The sequence below is a fragment of the Quercus lobata genome, chromosome 3 (genome assembly GCF_001633185.2).
Source record: "Quercus lobata isolate SW786 chromosome 3, ValleyOak3.0 Primary Assembly, whole genome shotgun sequence".
In the NCBI taxonomy this organism is placed as follows: domain Eukaryota; kingdom Viridiplantae; phylum Streptophyta; class Magnoliopsida; order Fagales; family Fagaceae; genus Quercus; species Quercus lobata.
This window is the reverse complement of record NC_044906.1, coordinates 42162397-42182406: the sequence shown is the minus strand read 5'-3', so window position 1 is coordinate 42182406 and position 20010 is coordinate 42162397. Positions and strand designations below refer to the sequence as shown.

The 20010-nt window shown below is 36.8% G+C and overlaps 1 protein-coding gene across 1 annotated transcript; it reads right to left on the bottom strand.

Moving 5' to 3' along the window:
• Nucleotides 1-239: 239 nt before the first annotated feature.
• LOC115980908 (beta-xylosidase/alpha-L-arabinofuranosidase 2-like) lies at nucleotides 240-3272 on the bottom strand. The gene is made up of 6 exons (XM_031103106.1): nucleotides 2805-3272; nucleotides 2416-2721; nucleotides 2151-2320; nucleotides 1845-1945; nucleotides 974-1747; nucleotides 240-864 (listed from the first exon to the last, which is right to left on the bottom strand). Exons 1-6 carry the CDS (start codon nucleotides 3270-3272, stop codon nucleotides 257-259), a joined length of 2427 nt encoding a protein of 808 aa, XP_030958966.1. The 3' UTR covers nucleotides 240-256.
• Between the last annotated feature and the right edge of the window lie 16738 nt (nucleotides 3273-20010).

The window sequence follows — 20010 nt, the reverse complement described above, 5'->3', positions numbered from 1 at the left end:
GCATCGTTTAGTGTTTAAGTGACTATTTTGCTCTTTTCCTATTTCTATTTACAAATCATTCACATTTTACTTGTGCAAATACATAAACACAACACGCATTAGTAAATCTAAATCACAATGAGTGATGTAGGAGGGAAAGAAAATTATATTATTAACTATGAAAATCGTAAATAAAATAGGCTTGCAAGTTACTACAAGTTACAACAATAATAATACAATTAAAAGTATCATTCCTCACACGGTCACCGTCACAGCTCTAACGATATGTTAATTGAACTGGAAAAACAATTGCACCATCACCGACAATAATTGTGTGCGCACCAGATGGCAAGAGAGCATTACCATAGGAGTCTACAATGCCCAAGCCCTGGCAAGTATTTATGGCAAACTGAATAGTCTTACTCGTCCCAGCTGCAACAAAAACCTTCTGGAACGCAATCAAATTCTTAATATGAGTTCCAACAATACCAACTGGGGGCTGTGAGTAAACCAAAACAACTTCATCCCCATCTCTGTTGCCCACATTTTTAACTTCAACTGCAAGTTTAAATTTTTTATTACATCTCAAGTCATCTATTGCAATTGCCGGGCAGCTGGGCTTGAAGGTTCCATTTTTATATGGTAGGTCACGGCAGTGTTGAAATTTTGTCAATTTTATTTGCAGTCTATTTGTCGCGGCTTTTAGTGTATAGTTGAATTTTGTGTAGCTGAGGCCATAACCAAAGGGGAAGACAGTGGGGCCATCAAAGAACTTATATGTTCGACCTGGGTAGCCATTGCTATCATCTGGCCTTAATTGCATGGATGTTAGGGGTAGCTTGTCAACGTAATCGGCTTGATACCAAGTAACGGGTAATCTTCCTCCTGAAAAAAAAATTAATATAGAAGAATATGTATGTATTAATATGTATGTACAAATGAAATTAACCAAGGTGGATATGCATTGGCATACGGAATTAAAGTTGGATGTTACCTGGATTGTATTTTCCAAAAATAATATCCGCAATGGCTTGACCACCTTCCTCTCCAGGATATCCAGACCACAAGATGGCATGGATTTTGGGGTTATTCTTAGCAAAGGAGATATCAACACCTCCGGCCGACATGATTACAAGAACTACGGGGCCTTTTGAAGCATTAGCAACCTGGTTGATAAGATCAGTTTGTTTTCCAGGAAGGAAGAGATCCAACCTGTCTCTGCTCTCTGCCTCAATTGATAAATCAATTCCGGCAACAATTATAGTGGCATCAGATGTTGTGGCGACTTGCACGGCTGGGCCAATCAAGCTCCCATCGGGGCATTTAACATTTGAACATCCTGCTGCATAGTTCACTCTTCCATAACTGGAGAAGCCATTAAGTGGGGTTATATATCGACATGGAGTACCTTTATTCCATGGGTCAAATGCATAGTTTCCAATCATGGCAGTGGAAGCATTAGCATGTGGTCCAACCACTGCTAGGGAAGGGTACTTTCCAGTTGCCAATGGCAAAATTCCATTATCATTCTTCAAAAGAACAATTCCCTCCCTCGCTGCTTCTGCCGCTAACTCGATGTGCTCGTTAGAGCACACATCATTTATTCCAAGAGAATTGTATTGTGAGTGTCCATCAAATATTCCTAGCCTCATAAGCACAACATAGAGGTATTGTAGTGACCGGTCTACAAGTGCCTCCCTAACCTTCCCATGTTTCACAGCATTTTCAACATTATTGGTGTAGTAAACTCCACAATCCAAATCCAAACCTAAACCAAGAAGAAATTAAATGTCAGTGAACAAAAAAGCAAAACGAGGAAAAAAAGAGAGAAAGAAATGAATAGGAAAGGCACATAATTAACTAGCCTGCTTGTAGTGTGTATGAAACTGCAGTCTCATTGTCAACGTTTAGCCATTTGTGGTTCTTAATCATTACTTCAATAGAATCACAATCTGCAACTATATATCTGGCAAAAATTGTAATATTAGTCTTAATTACAAAAATAGCATCCTAATTAAAATTTAGGGTCTATTTGAATTGAGGAGTGGGAGGAAGTAAAGTAGAGTTAACTTAAAAAATGTTAATTTTTGGCCAATTCTACTCCCCCTCCCTCTACCTCAATTCAAATGGACCATAGTATTTTGATATTGAGATTAGAATTTAGATTGTACCCATGAAGATTCCAATCTTCTCTAACGGTTTGCTTCAAGAGTTTGGGATCAGCACAAGCAGGTATGCCATTAACACGGTTATAAGAGCACATGACACTACTAACATCACCATTTTCAACACACATTTGGAAGGGTCGGTTAAATGTCTCTGCCAAATCTTGTTCTGTCACCTTCAAATAAAAATCAATAAATACTGTGCTTTAATTTGTTTTTGAATCATAGTAGTATATCAACTTTAGAATTAGGATTTTCATAGAGTAGTTACCTTGGCATCAAAACTGTAACGCTCAACTCCTTTCCAATTGTCAACATCATAAGCAGTAAAGTGCTTGCAACATGCAGAAACTTTAAGCGGTCTAGAGTTTAAATCCTTATGGTGCTCTGTTCCCTCAACATCTTGCAAGCCTCTCACGTAATTCGCGGCATAGGTGCCAACTACAAATGGATCTTCACCAGGTGTCTCAATGATTCTTCCCCATCTTGGATCTCTTGCTACGTTAATGGTTGGACTCCAAAATGTTAATCCAGCATGCCCTAAATTGTACAATGCTCGTGCTTCTGTGGAAACAGCCTGTATCCAGCAAGGAATTTTAGCATATTTATTAAAAACGAATACTTTAATCTTTAAATACAACTGAACGGGTTAAATTTTACCTTCCCAATTGTGTTCCACAATGACTCGTTGAATGAAGCTGTTGTGAGAATCGGCGTGGGAAAGCTAGTTGCATGTGCTACTGAGTCATCGAAAAAGGTACCTGGACCGACATTGGACAAACCATGGAGCGCCTCAGACCACCACTCGTATTCAGGCAGGCCTATTCTTGGGGCTCCGTAAGCACGATTTCCTAGCTGTCGCACCTTTTCATACAACGTCATTTGACTCACCAAATCTCTTGCTCGGACTTGGTAGGAAAGTTTCTTGTTACAAAAGGGGAATGATTTGATATCCAATCCAAGTTGGGTATACCTGGCTGGATCACATATATAGGTGAAGTTACTTCGGCCAGGGGTCACAGCATCACGGCCTATTTTTGTGACTCTTTTTCTTGCATCAGTGTATATGACACAGAAAGCCAAAGTGAGATAGATGCAAAGCAGAAAAGTAAGTAGTGTTCTCGCCATGGCTTGTAATTGCTTTGCATGCATGTAATACTACTCGCCCATTAAGGCTCTTATATATAGAGGAAGATCTCATATCCAAAATAATAAAAAATTAGACTTGTGAGTTGGCGTATCTCTTTATTGTGAGGATAAGCTTACTTCTCGATTGAGATTTTATGTAGACTTCTGGTTTCGACGCTTGATAGTATATTTGTTTATTTAACAACCTAGACATAATAAAGTAATGGTATCTGTTATACTGGATTTAGTTTGCCCGCCATAGGACTTTATGTGTTTATCTATATATATAACAACCTTTTTGTTTTCTGAATTTAACAACCTAAATCTAACCAAATAATGTTCTCTATTAAACTGGATTTAATTAGTTTGCCCGCTACAGGATATTATCCATATAACAACCTTTTTGTTTTTTGAATAAGATCCATATAACAACATAGGGCTAACAAAACATACTTTTATGTCAAAATAATGATGTCATCTTCTATTCCAAGCTTGTCACCTCCAGAAACCAGTTCTGAAAGCAGTTGATATTGCAAGCTACTCCTAAAACTGACATTTGAATAATTCAAATCTTCTATTTTATTTTATTTTTCAGTAATAAATTTTACATTAAAATCTCTCTAAAAAATTATATTTTCTCTTTTCTCTTCCACATTTTATAACTTGATAAAATCTACAATAGTTTTTTCTGGAAAAAAAATAACCTCAATTTATACATATTATTATATACATATTAAAACATAGTTTTGATATCCTATTAAGATTGTCGTTCTGATTAGACATATGGTTTCTTCTGATGAAAAAAAATATATATTAATTTATACATATTAAGAAATAGTTTTGATACCTATTAAGATTGTCATTGTGATTGTGATTGTGAAAAAAAAGAATATAGATTGAAAGCAAAATTAATATGGTTTGACCTTAGTGATCCTTGTACTTAATAGTGAGATCTCATCAACTACATATTTGTTGTAATAGATCAATTAAAAATAATAATAATAATAATAATAGATTAAACTTTAGATTAATTAACTACCATCGACTAACTAAATATTACATTATTTGCACTATAAGTAAGATGAGGTACAATCAATGTTAAACTGGGATTATAGTTTAACATTGATTATACACAAACTTGCCTTTCATAGTTTTTGAAACCCTACATGCGTGCACAGGATCATGTCTACATTCGCATGCACCATGGCTACGCACGCAGGTTAATTCCTGCGTGCGCATGCCAAGAGCTTCTTTGGCCTTATTTTTTTCAAAATAAGATTTAATTGCTCATTAAAAGTTATATTTATCATTTTAACATTTTTCAAGTCAATTTAACATCTGATTGGGTCCTAAACCAACATTGGATTTCAGAATTTCAACATCATTGGGGAATGGGGGACCGAGTTGTAAGGGGTACAAAATGCGGTGTCTATAGATGCTCCTCTTTTGAGTCGTGAGCTTCGCTAACAAAATCAAAAGAATAAGAGACAAAACATTTTGTTTCGGCGTACGACTCGGGCCCAACCCATGCACACGACATACATCACGCATACATGGGATGGGGTGCAACTCCGAAGAGTTGCGTGGGATTCATATGTCCAAATTCCCACCTTTGTTGCTCAGCAAACGAGCAATGACAGGTTCACTATCCCAAAACCTGTTTTGCCAATTGCAAGGAAAAGACAAGTGACTCACTATCCTAGAGTCACTAAAAAGAAAAACAAATAAGGCCAATAGTCGTAACCATCAACCAAACAAATAAGGGTGCTCTTACAAGCTTAAAATGATATATATTTGTAGTATTCATCTGGGACTTTTGTCTCAAACTTCTCCGGGTAGATTGCGCCTCTAGGTAATAATTGTCTTCTCCATCTCAATCTCTACCTGTTCTAGTGAGGCTCTTGCCTCGAGATGACGATCTCAATCTCTATCTCTACCTCTTCCATTGTGCCTGCATATTCAATTCCCTTGGGATATGTGCACAATTTCTGTATTATGTGCCTACAAGTTCACTTCCAGGAGGATATGTGCACGAATTCTGTATTCTAACTATTTTTAGATGAAATATCCACCAGGGGTGCAGAAGGACTCACTGGGGAGTATAATTCTACTAAGAAGTGTTTGGTGATGATTCTGACCTATCATGAAGTTTTGATGGTGTACGGCCCACAAGAGAGGGGGTAGTTTATTGGGGATCTCTTGATGAAGTGTTTGCTCACTGGGAAAACTTTCCTCCACTGGGGAAAAATTATCTTCTTCTTTCTTATGATTCACTGGGGATTGATGTTGACTCCACCCTTGAGGGGGCTTTATTAACTCCATTAGGGAAATTTTATCTTGCAACTCTCAAGGGGGTTGCTTCTATGTCTTGGACTCACGGGGGAGTCCTCCTACGATACTGAAATTTGCTTGGGGATTTAGTTAATGATCTTGACTCACAAAGAAGTTTTCATGATGATTGCTAATCCATTAAGGGGTGTTTTCGATGCTTTCGATCCACTAGGGATGCTTTTGATGCTTTCGATCCACTAGGATGCTTTTTAGGGTCATTGTGTTCTTTGTACACTAAAGGCATTTCTGTCATTTTTGGATGTGTTTTTTTAATTTTCCTTTGCATTTCTAGCCTCCTGAGAACTTCATGGGGATATTTGAAAAAAAAAAATCCGCTAAACTACACATAATTTAGCAGGGAGGCCTAAACTACATGTAGTTTAGCCATTAGATATGTTCCCACATCTTTATCTTTTTTTCCCAACGGTTACCAACCGTTTATTTATTATTATTATTATTTTTTCATTCTCTTCATCTCCCTCACCTCTTCACATTCTCTAACTCCCTCTACAAAAACCTTCTGCCTTTCTCTCATTCCCTCACAATCTGGCCCTCATCTCTTCCTTCAATGGCACCCAAGTCCAAAAAGAGTTCCTACATCCTCTCTACTGATGCATTTCATCTCAACCGCTGGAATGGAGCGGTGAGGTTGGCTAAGGCTCCCCTCTTAACCTATAGATCACAACAAAATCTTCCTAAGGGTGCAAAGGCTAGATCGATGAGCTTTTTCTTTTTCTTTTTCCATTTTCAAGTTTTTCCTTTGATCTTCTATTTTGATATGTTTTTAGGCTTGTAAATGCTTGGGTTTTGCTGTGGGATGGGTTTAGATGAAAACCTAACACCTTAGGATGGGTAGGAACACGTTTAGGATGAGTTTTGATTGAGAAAACCTTGAAAAAGTCAAAGAACATCATTCGGTGGTTGTTCCTACGTGCGCAGATTTGAGCCTATGTGCGCAGACATGTTCTTGCATACGCAGCCTATACTCATGTGTACACAAGCTTATTCTTGCGCGTGTGTATCTGTTCTTGTGAGCGTCGACCTACGCACATGGGTAGAATTCTGCGTACACAGCTTCCTTCCTACACACGCATGGCACTAGGCAGAAACCTTAGTTTGGGCATTCGGACTCCTTTTTCATCTGTTCTTCATCTATTTGCAATTTTAACATCATTCCTCATCATTTTTACATCCCACTACATGCCTCACATCACCTATCACTTTCCCACCATTCTTTTCACCTAATCATGAATTTAATCTCATTCTCTTTTTGTAGGTTTTACCTCCATATTCTGGTAGAGGGAGTACTAGCGAGGCATTGGTATGGCACAACATCTATACCGAGGAGACTCAAGGTCACATTCGTACTGCAGGTTTTGAGCCCATCCTCTGCTTGATGCCTGAAAGGTCTGCTAGTGCTGCCTTGGCGCAGGCCTTAGTTGAGAGATGGTGGGACACTACTTACACCTTCCACATTACTGATCAGGAGATGACCATCACTCCCCACAACTTCCACCGCATGACTGGCCTGTGGTTTGATAGAGTCTCGATAAGTTTGGAGGACAAGTTGGGCACACAACTAGGTGTAGAGCTACTCGAAAGGAGGTACGCCACGAAGACGATCTACTACACTAACCTTAAGGTGGATTTCATGGGTTGTCCACAGGGGACAGCTAAGGAGTTTGCTCAGATGGCCAAGGTCTTTTTGCTATACCTGTTAAGGGCATAGTTATTTGCCAATGGTGGGCAAACGATGTCTTTAAGGTGGCCAGACCTTTTTCTGAACTTTGAGAGGGCTTGAACTGCCAATTGGGGGCAAGCATGCTTGGCCTACTTTTACTCTTCCTTAGACACGCTTAGCCAGGGGACTCTACGCCAACTAGTGGGACCTTGGAAGCTCCTCGAGGTTAGTTTCTTTCCCTTTTCTCTTGTAGCTTATCTATTTTCACCCTTATGGTCATATATCCATATGCCATTTAGGTTAAGACTATGTACCATATTCTTGCTAATTGCATTCATACCCATATCTTACAAAATTGTTATCCTATAAATTGCCATATTTGTGCCTTGCAAACTATCATCTTGCAAACTATCATATTTGTATCTTGCAAACTGTCGTGTTCTTTTGCAAACTGTACCATAACCTCTTGCACGCTGTCATCTTGCAAACGGTCATGTTCTCTTGCAAACTGTATCTCAACCTCTTGCAAACTGTCATCTTTTTAGGGCTAGGCTGTCAAGTATGGCCTCATCACTTGGGGAACTTCGATGGACTTGAAGAATGTCATCTTGATTCAGGCTCACCTCAATAGATCTCTCCACTATTTGCATGCTTCTTAGGATTCTCTTCCTAACCCCATGTGTTGTCACAGATTATGTGGAGTCCCTAAGCCGGTGTTGATCTTGTAGCAGATCTGAACTTGGAGGCAACTACTATTGTCTCTTCTAGGATCTCCCTGCCCCTTGAGGGCACTAGGTTGAGGGTGATCTATTTGGCAGAGAGGGTGTGCTACCAGCTAGCAGGTGAGGATGCGCCCTAAGTTCCAATGGACCTTCTAGTGTTCATGCTTGCCCCTCACTCCATGACAACCACGTAGTACGACCTATAAGGGTCAGACATGCCCTTCACTAAGCAAGTCACGGATGGCTAGACTATGAAGAGTTTATTGGGACTTGACTTATGCACACACAGGAACCCTCGGCATGCACACGTTGGAATTAGCCTGCGCGCACAACCATGATCATGAGCACACAAGCACGATCTTGTGCATGCATGGCAAATTCCTGTAACATAAATAAGGAAAGTTTTTTTCATTAATACTGAGGTTTGGAACAAATCCCACATCATTTAGGAGTCATTCCAAACCCCTATTTTCCTAATATAAGTAGCCTTACATGGTACCTATTTAAAACACACAGGAATCTCACGGGAAAACACTAAGATTCACTAGAAATAGTGAATCAAAGAGGGAGTTTTTCACAAAACATCCTTAATTCAATTTTCTTTTGATTAGGGCCATTTTTTACCTTGATCTTCGAGTTTAAGATTACTAATCACTCTTGTTTTTTATTGTGAATAGACTTGATTGAGGTAAGCGGTAAAAAATCAAGCCTAGGGGCTTTTGTTTTGAGATTTTAGTTCTAAACTCTTTTCTCTCTTTTTTTGTTTTAATTTTATTGTTTATCTTGTTTCTTTGTTTGTTTTGTATTTTAATATATTTATGTAGTTTACGTTTGTATAGTTTTTACAGTTTAAAGTATGTTAGGATGTTAGATTTAGTGTTTTGAAGTTTTGCTCTGTTTGCTGTGTTTCTAGGGTTTCTAGACTGAAACCCAAGTGCACATAATCTTGGCTGCGTGCGTAGGCTTGATTATGTGCACGCAGGCTTGTTCATGCATGCGCATGATCCTGCCCAAAAACCCTAATTTTATTTTATCTACTTTTGCTTTTGTTTTCACATGTAATACTTCTGTTTTGGATCCTTTTCATGTATTTATGGTTTTAACCTTTTGTTTCACATGTTTAATTACTTATTTTCCTTTCACATCTTAAATTAGGGTTTATCTTGTATTTTCTTTATTTCAATGCCATGAACACACATTCACATGTTCATGCATGAATATCATAGGTGCTGAGTTACTGCAAGGTAAGTGAGGTAAGTTATGCATTCACATGAACATGCATCATTGAATATGATTTTGCTTAATGATAGACTTGAACATGTTTGTTTGGACGAATTATGCCTAATCACATGTTTGCTTGAACCTTTTAACGCCTATGTTTCTGCCCTGGATGAGATATGATGACATGATGAATAGTAACATGCTAGGGTTTATGTTATATCATGCTAGATGAATGCTAGGTTGGTTTGAGATGTATGCTAGATGAATATTAGGAGATGCCATGCTAGATGTATGCTAGGTTTGATTTGTGACATGCCATGATTAGATGTATCCTAGGGTTTGTGATGGATGGCAAGCATGATAGATGTATGGTTAGGGATGATTGATGCCAAGTTGTATGCCTAGATGTATGCTAGTGTGAGTGTGAGTATAGATGCAATATTAAGTGTGCCTTTAATAAGGGTAAGACATAAGACACAATGAGAGGAAACCAACCTTAGGGTTCGACGATTTTAGGTGCCTAACACCTTCCCAAGACTGCACCTTAATTCGAAACCCATATCTTTGGTAGTAAGACCAAAAAGGTACTTCCTCGAAAGGACACTATATATATGGTTCCTAGACCATTACAAAAACTAGGTGGAGACTCCACATTTTTTTATGTCTACACTCTTGGCTTCCCTTATTGCTGCGATATGTGTTCTTGCTTCTCTCATTTCTTTTCAACCATTCATCATTTGCATTCTTGTACATTGGTAAAATTCTAATGAAACACTTGTGTTAGGCTAGCCCTACTACTGGTGCTCTCACTGACCCTTCCCGTTTGCTCCAATCGGTCCATGCTTATAGCCCTAATGGCTTTGCTCGGGAGCATCCCATTGGCCGCAATACAAATGTCATGGGCTACCCTTTTCTTGATGGAACTCAGGCAATGAGTTCTCTCTCATTCTCCCTTTACTTTTCTTACATCTCTCAACCTTTATCCTAACACTATCTTCTTTCAATTCAGCCTACCCTACAAAAGCATGAGGAGCTCATTTGGCTTGTAAGGAACCTCAAGCTGGAGGTGACTGAGTACTCCCGCAGCTGTACGACGATAAGGATGTTGGTGATGATGATGATGGTGGTGGAGGTTCAGAGTCGACTCCAACCCATTAGCCGAGGAAGAAGCGTTTCTAGTGATCTTTAGACAGACAGACAGACGCAAACACAGAAAGCATAGTATAGCATTTTTTTCATTATTTTTTTTCTTTCTTTAGCATACATTCCTGCATTTTGGATTCGATTTGAGACATTGGGTTGTATTTAAGAACATCTTTCACATTTCAGCTTTTATTTGGGATATGTACTTAAATTACAAACTTATGGAAACTTTATGCAATTCTACTATTCTTGATCTTTTATAATTGGAAATCTAGAGCTTGAATTGTGCTTTGAGTATTTTTCTAGGCTGTAAGACTTACAGGAGAAGCTTTTGGGAGAAAACATACTTAAAATAGGGGAAAACTTGGTTTTGCCTGCCTTCCTACGTGAGCAGACATGGGCCTGCAGGCGTAGGTATTGACCATGCGCACACAGTCTTCACTCTGCATGCATGTACCAATGGTTAAAAACCCTAATTGCCTCTCTCCAAGTCAAAAATAACTGTTGGGGTCTCTAAACCTTCACCAAACACATTCTAAACTTGGAGAACATTTCTCTAAGCTTTCCACGGCAAATCTTCTCTCCTTTAAAGGTCTTTGAGAAACTTAGCCATGGTTTCAAAGAGGCTCTCACTCCTTTTTGTCTCTCTTGCATCTTTCCTTTATCATCAAGTCAAAGTGGGTGAATCTTTTCTCTCAGTCCCTAATTTTTGCCTAGGTCCTCAACCTAGCAGAATTCCTCTAACTTTCGCTTAGATTGCCTTTCGGTTTTCAACCCATCGAAGCTCCTTATATCATCTTTTCATTTTCTTTTTTCTTTTTTTTACTCACTCTCTCTCTCTCTCTCTTTTCCTTTTACTCATGCTTTATCTCCTTCTCTCTTTCCTTTTCCTGATATGGCCATATAAGAGGTTCCAATTGCTTCATCTAACTTTAGGATACAAGAAAGGAGTTAGTAGCTGTCATGAAGTGGGTTAATATAGCTGAGGAAGCTTACAAAAAGTCTAATCAAAGGAAAGAAAGACTAACTACCCACCTTAGTATGCCCCAAATTTCACTTTCCTGCACTTTATGATTCTCATGTCTTTTCTTATGAATTTAATAAAGGACCGAAATGTTCCAAATCCCCTGTAAAAATAGTTTATCATCTTTTAATTTGAACAATGAGAGAACCATCCATTTTATTATCTATGTTTATTGTCCTCATTTTTCTTTTCTTTTTTCCATGCCATGTAATTTTTACCCATGACATCCTTTGAGGAATTTTCGTCATGCCCATGATCTTTGCCCCTATCTTTTCCCTAGATCGCCCTTTCACGTTTTCGACCTAGTAGGGTCCTTTCGCCTTAATTTTTGCCTAGGCCGCCCTTTCAGGTTTTCAACCTAGCAGGTTTTTTTATTATTTTTTTCAAGTGTTATACCTTTGGAGCCTATCCATGTTGATTGTTCAAAGCATCTCTTCCTCATCCACACACAGTTATGATTGTGTGTGGATGTATTTGATCCTTTTATATCATTACTCTTCATATAATGATTTACTTATGCTTTCTCACAAAATTTCACACACAACAGGCATACTCTTTGCTACTCTTGATACTATTATATAGGTACAATGTGATTTGGCCATCACAAGGAATACATGTGGTAGTATATGCTTTCTAAACTGTCTAAACTTGTTTTTGAAAATAAAATTGGTTAGACCTGTTTAGTGTGTTTTCAATCTAAGAATGCTTTGTGTCAAGAGTTGATGGTGTGTTTGAGTGCTCAACATGCTTCTCGGTTGCTTGTTTTGGTATCTATCTTGATTGCATTCATCTTGTGTCGTTTCTCCTCCTTGAAAAACCTTGTTTCAGGCTTCTCGATAGATACTCGATACCTCCTCGATACATGCCTCTTCTATTGAGATTTTTGGGTTTGTTCTCAATACCTCTCAATAAATAGCTCAATCCATCGAGCCAATTCTTTGGAGTCTCTGACTACTCGATAAATGCTCGATACCTCCTCGATCTATTAAGATCTTTTTGCCGTCAATACCTCTTCGATACCTCTCCATCTATAGAGATTTTGTTCTCGATAGATGCTCGATACCTTCTCTATCTATCGAGCCGCATTTTCTATATATATATATATATATATATATTTGAGGTCCCACCCTGTTTTTCTCAAACTCAAATATCTCAACTCTATCTCTTGATCCAAACCATTCCTTTTCACCAAAAACCTTCCTCCCTTCAAGATTTTATCCTAATCCAAGCTTCTTTCTCTTGGTAAGTGTTCTTAATCTCTTCATCTTCCCTTCCTTCATGCATTTCATGCATTTAGACCTAGGTTTTCAAGTTTTAGGGAAAAATTTTGGGTTTTGAGTTCTTTGTGAAATTTTTGGGGTGGGTTTTGTTGTTTTGTTCTCTCATGATCATGCATTCATTCTATATTCATTATAACAATGTTTCATGCATTCTAGCATTGTGTGACTGATTATATCTTGTGAGTGTTGTAGTTTGGATTGGGTTTTTACCCATGATGCATTTTTTCTTCATGTAACATGGTCATGCATTTTTATGCATTGTACTTCATGTTTTCCTTCTTTCCTGTGCCTTATTCTCTTCTATGTTTATGTGTTTCTTCTCTCTCTCCCTTTGTTTAGTTTCCTTCTTATGGCACCTAAAAAATCTATTCCCTCTAAGAACCCAATAAGACATCGTGGTTCTTCTTCTTCTTCTTCTTCTTCTATTCCTAATTCTGTGAGGTTCCGTGATTAGAAGGCCAGAAATGACTTCTTTGAGAACTTCTCTGACCGGGCAATTCATTCGAAATGCTAAGTCATTCTATCTAATTTTCCAAACACTCCTCTACCCAGTGCGTTTAGCTCTCGAGGTTGGGCTTCTCTATTTGAGATACCCAGGAGGTGTCCCAGTGTGTTCATTCAAAAGTTTTACTCCAACATGCAAACCATCGAATACCTCTGTGCCTAGGTTTACTATGGTTTTCCGGGGTAGACGTATCGTAGTGACCCCAGGGTTCATTTTCGATGTACTACATGTTCCTTGGGTTGATCGTCCTGATTACCCTAGTCATTTTCGTCTTAGTTCTGTCTCTCAAGACGAGATGGCCTCACTCTTCTGTGAGAAGGCCATGGTGTATTGAGATGCTCTTAACTTCTCCACAACTGAGTTTGCTAAGGGTCCAAGGATCCATAATATGGTGATGACCTTTGTTCTCACACCACAGTCTCACTAAAACACTATCACTGAGCCTCGTGCTCGTTTCCTTCTTTCTCTTCTAGAAGATCTTTCTATAGATTTTCCTTCACATATGATAGTATCAATGATATATTGCTATCGAGACATTGCTACACATGGTAAGCTCATCTTTTCTTCGGCTATCACATGCATGTCACTATTCCTCTCTCTTTTCCTTTCTATGCCATAGGTGCCACTAGCAAGGAATATATTAGGAGGAGCAACGTGCAACTAGCAACCAAGTGGCCTCGTGTGAAGGATGATGTTGCCCTACCCTCCATTCGTCTTCATCTTCTATACTCTTATAGACACCTCATTTCATACTCAACTAATAAACTTTAGTTCCTAGTCCCAATGTTGAGCTTGAAATGTTTACAAAAGGTAATTGAAATTATTTTGATAGTTTGGAAGTAATCACAACTCAAAAGTGCTCAAATTGCTTTGAAAACATTGCTGAAAAATGACCTTTACTCACTTTTTTTACCACAACTTTTGATTCACAAATAATTTTTAAGTAATGTTTGTCTCATTAGAAAGTAAACATCCAGGGCTTCAATTTGAACATAATTTTTTCCTAATTTGGGCTTAAATTGAGTGAGTTATGACTGTTTGAAGCTAGGTCAACTGGGCAATCCGGTTTTCTAAGTTTTAAAATTTCATTTTAAGGGCCCAAAACATAATGTTTTGATATGGGCCGGCCCATGGACCCTTGAGAACGTCCAAAGATCTTTAAAAAGTCTGAAAACCCTAATTTTAACTTATAAATACTAATTTTATACCTCTAATCAAAACCTTAGCTAGAGAAAGCCATTTTTTAGCCTCCATCTTCTCTAAAACCCTAATTCTCTCTTCTAAAATACACACACAACACTTTTGCACGTTTTTTACAAATTAAAAAACTCTCTTTAGTTAGTTCTAAGGCAAAAAATGCTTTCCCAATTTGATTTCTCAAAACCCTTTTCAAAACTAATCTTGTTTTTGAGTTGTGATTACCTATAAACTATTGAAATCTTCTTTTACCTTGATGTCTCATTAAAGCCTGTTGTGTAGGCACTGAGGAGCCAGTTAAATATCAATCGAGTTTGTATTCCATAGCAAGGTGATTTTCTATTCATGGCTTTTCCTTGATTTGGTTCTTTTATAATTTGTGTTTTTGTTGTTCTTAGTTAATTTATATGTTATTCATGCTTAGAAATGTTTTGTTTTGTTTGATTTTATTTTGTTTTGTCTCATCATGTTTTGATTGGAAAGTCAATATGATTTGATATATTAATGAATATGTTTAGATGTGTTAAGTGTTGCTCTTGTTTGTTTGTTAGATTTAATGCATATTTAGGAATAGATTTTGTTTTGTTTATCTTTGATATCTTTTGTTGTTAGTTTAGGTTGTTTAGTTTTATATTAGAAGCATGTTAGATTTAGTTTGATTGTTATTTTGTTGCTTGCTTTAAAATTGTGTTTCTGGGCGCGTATACGTGTGCATGCTTATGTATGCGTACACATACTTGTGCCTAGAAATGTAGATTTAGGGGTCTTGCAATTTTGATTGTTTTGCTTAGTTCTAAATCCTCTGTTTAAGTCTCGTTAAGTCTAATTTTCATATGTTTAGGCCTAGGGTTAGTAGAACAGCATGTTTCGCATGCTTTGATTGTTGAATTGATAATTAGGTTTATATCTTGGTTCAATCACATGAACATGCATTGGTGTATAGGTGTTGTGGTGCTATGAGATAAGTGAGGTAAGTCATGCATAATTACATGAACATGCATTTGATTGGGGTGATAAGCATGATATGGTTTATGAACATGATGAATATGCTTGGCTAATACCATGATTCTATTCTTGGATGTTTGGGATATGCATGATATTAATGCCTTGTCGATGCTACCATATTGTAATATGCTTGCTGCCTTAGATGAGATGAGACAGATGTATGCTTGGGTTGTGATATGCCATGATAGATGAGTGATTAGGTTTTGGGATGATTGATGCCATGTTGATTGTTAGATGCATGCTAGTGTGTGTGTGTGTGTGTGTGTGTGTGTGTGTGTGTATAAATATAATATTGAGTGTGTCTTTAATAGGGTTAAGACATAAGACACAATGATGGGAAGCCAACCTTAGGCTTGGGCAGTTTTGGGTGCCTAACATCTTTCCAAGACCGTACCTTAACTCCGAACCCATATCTTTAGTAGTGAGATCAAAAGGTCCTTCCTCAAGAGAATACTATATATATGGTTCCTAGACTATTGCAAAAACTAGGTGGCGACTCCCCCTTGTGTCCATAATGGCGACTCCACTAGGGATTGTGAGTTTAATTCCTATGTGTCCTTGGTCTTAAACTTAATAAAGACTTATTCAATACTTGTTTGTACACACTTCACATGGTTCATTTGTCCCTTAACCACGGTTGGTGATGAGTGGGAAGATAGAAGGCTCCATTCGGGCCTAAATCTTTCGAAGTTCATCCCACCAACTCACAATCGATACCATCACCTATAATGGACTTTGAATACATTGAAGTTTGCTACCAATCCATTATGGGGTCCACTTAGGTCCTCTATTGGAATCATAGCCCATCAGTTATGAGTAACCTACTTATATATCCATTTATCCTTAGGGAACCTACCCACACTTAGAGAAATCCTAGATCCTATCAATAAGAGGGTGCCCTTTATATATCTCTTGTTTGTTCAACTATATATCTTGTGATCACCTAATTCTAAAGGACAAATAAAAAATGTAAAGGATTGGAGGATGACCCGAAAGTTGTGGCATGATGAGGATGGTGGAGATGACAATGATAAGGATGCTTCTGGCTCTAAGTATGATGATAAGAGGACTACTTCTCAGTGATTCACCCTTTGTCACTCATGACAAAATGGAGGAGTAGTTTTGTATATGAGAGTAGTCTTTTTGTTAGGGGGAGAGCTAGCATAGGGTTAGACCAATTAGGGGGAGAGTGCTTTGAGAGATGTAATGAGGTTTTGATGTATCTTTTTTCACTTCAAGTACCATCATCTTGTGACCACTTTTACATACATTGTATTCTTTGATATATATGTGATCATGTATGTTTTCTTCACCTTTGTCTCACATGTGTTGTTTCTTTTCTATCTTTATACACATGTTTCTTCTTGTATACAACTTGTCTATGTTTCACACTTGATGCATTGATGAATCTTGTGTAAGTTTTTTAGATAAGACAGGTTGCAAGTCTATCATGCGATGATCTCTTTCCTTGCAAGGTTTTTCAAGAGCTCGTTGTATTAGTTAGGCTTTTGTACTTTTCACTTTTTGGCTTTTGTAATACTTATGGAATTGTTGCTTTATACTTTTCTCATAATTATGCTTGTGGTTTTGTCATGGATTACCAAAGGAGGAGATTGTTATGGTGATATTTTATGTAATTGGCTAATCATTTAACAAAATGCACTTTACTTGTACTTGGATAGATGTGAGATGGGTTTAATATATCAAGAAATATGTTGCTCTAAGCATAACAAGTGTCCGTTTAAAAGTCATTAGATTTGTCTAAGAAACAAGTGAAGAAAAGCTATTTATTAAGTCTTGACAAATAGCTCAACCAATGCCTACCATCGAGACTTAATATAAAGCTTGATAGATAGCTCGACAGCAGCTTGATCTATCAAGAACTACGATTTTCAGTTTTCTAGATCTGAATTTTGGCCCAGGCTTTATGTATTTGTTTAGGGTTTCTTTTCTCACAATCCTAGACATATATAAGACTTACTTTAAAAGCTGTCAACACACGGATACAAAGACCAAGGGAGTTATTTTCTCTGTGAGAAGCTACTGCATTTGTACGCCACAAGGTTTTGTAACCAAGTGCTTCATAATCTTCATTATTAATGAAGTGAAGAACTTTGCAACCAACAACATCGTTTAAGTTGCTAGAGTTAGTCATGTACTGGAATCCGTGCAAAAGGTTAGTCACAGATTAGAGATTTATGCATTAAAGGAAAGAAGGCTACTACAAAATCAAGTCCAATTGGGTATTGGAGCAAAGGTTCAACTGTAGGTTGGTATTTCGAGATAAGCCAGGATAGTTGGTAAGATTTCTTATACTTGTAACCGCTTGATTGTTGATTAGTGGATTCTTAAGAGTGGTGACCTTAAAATCACCCGATGAGGTTTTTGCCTTGCGAGAGGTTTTTCCCATTTGTCAACAAATCACTGTGTCAATTTAATTTCCTCTGCATTTAGTTTAATTTTTGATTTGTTGGTGCCTTCATGATTTGCATGCAATTGAACCTAATTAATCAACTTGAGTAATTGAATTAATTAACTGAGGTCAAGCTATCATAACTCAACAAACCCTGAAACCTAAAAAAATTATCGAAATACCCCTGAAACCTAAAAATGGCCAAAATACCCCTGAAACCTAAAAATTATCAAAATACCCCCTATATCTAAAAATGATCAAAATACCCCTGAAACTTAGAAAATGACCAATATACCCCCTAAACCTAATAATGACCAAAATACCCATGAAACCTAAAAGTGATCGAAATTCCCCTGAAACCTAAAAAATGACCAAAATACCCCCTCCTAAACCTAAAAAATGACCGAAATACTCCCAAAAACTTAAAAATTGCCAAAATACCCCCGAAACCTAAAAATGACTAAAATATCCCGAAAATTTTAAAATGGCCAAAATACGCCCTAAAACTAAAAAATTACCAAAATAATCCCTAAACCTAAAAATTGATCAAAATACCCACACAACCTAAAAAAATGACTGAAATACCCTCAAATCAATAAAATGACAAAAATACCCTCAAAACCTTTAAAATGACTAAAATACACCCAAAACCTCCAAAATGACCACAAATAACCCGAAAGCTATAGAATTACCAAAAATACCCTGAAACCACTAAAACAACCAAAATACCCCTCAAAATATCTAAAGTGACCAAAATACTACAAAACTTATAAGTTGAATAAAATGCACTCGAAGCCTCTAAAATTACCAAAATAGAGGTTTGGGGTATTTTGGATGTTTCGAAGGTATTTTCATCAATTTAAGGTTCTAAGAGTATTTCGGTCATTTTGTAGGTTTCGAGGGAATATTGGTAATTTTTTAGGTTTTAGGGGTGTTTCATTAATTTTTAGATTTTAGGGCTATTTCAGTAATTTTCTAGGTTTCTGAGGTATTTTAGTCATTTTTTAGGTTAAAGGTACTTCGGTCATTTTTTAGTGTTTGGGGGTATTTCGGTTATTTTTTAAGTTTTGGAGGTATTTTGGTCATTTTTTAGGTTTCAATGTCTTTTGGTTTTTTTTTTTTTTTTTTAAGGTTTCAAGGGTAATTCGGTCATTTTTTAGGTTTAGGGTGTATTTTTATCATCTTATAGGTTTAAAGGGCATTTTTGTCATTTTATAGGTGTCAGGGGTGTTTTGCTTATTTATAAGTTTCAGGGGTATTTTGGTCATTTTTTAAATTTAGGAGCTATTTTGGTAATTTTAGGTTTTGGGGGTATTTCAATCACTTTTTAGGTTTTGGGGGTATTTTGGCCATTTTTTAGGATCTATGAATATTTCAGTCATTTTTTTAGGTTTAGGGGTATTTTGGTCATTTTTTTAGGTTTCAAGGGGTATTTCAGTAATTTTCTAGTTTAAGGGGGTATTTTGGTTAATTTTTAGTTTTCAGAGTATTTTGGTCATTTTTTAGGTTTCAATGGTATTTTGGTAATTTTTAGTGTTTTTTGAGCACATTTGGTTTTTTTTAAGGTTTATGGGTATTTTGGTAATTTTAGAGGATTTTAGGAGTATTTTGGTCATTTTCAAGTTTTAGGGTATTTTGTTAATTTTGATTATTGGGTAATTGGGTGGGTTGACGTTTAAAAAAACACAATACCAAAACACATATTTATAAATAAATAAATAAACCATCAACCTTAATTAAAGTTAATTATAAGAAGGAACAAAAATCCACCAAGAGAGAGAGAGACTACTCACAGCTTTTGTGTGGGAAAAATATGGATTGAATGAAAATGATATCAAATTTATACAAAACAAAATGTGGAGAAGAATAGTCAAAATATAAGAAAGAGAAAATGATAAAGGAATGAAGTGTAACAGTAAAATAGAGAATAGTGGAGAGATAAAAAAGCAAAAAAGGAAGGGAAAAGTTGAAGAAAGTGTAACAATTGGTGTGGACTAATGGAACGAAAAATAGTTTCTTTTTTCTTTTTTTCTTTTTTTTTTCTTTTTTTCTTTTTTTTAAAAAAAAAAAGAATAAGGGGAAGAAAATTTTAAAAATAGAAAAGAAAATATAAAAATAAATGGATAATGTAGTCGCTAATATGGCTCAATAGAAGCGTAGTAACAATAAATGCTACACTTCAACTTTTAGATATAGTGAGTGTTTGGATAGTGTTT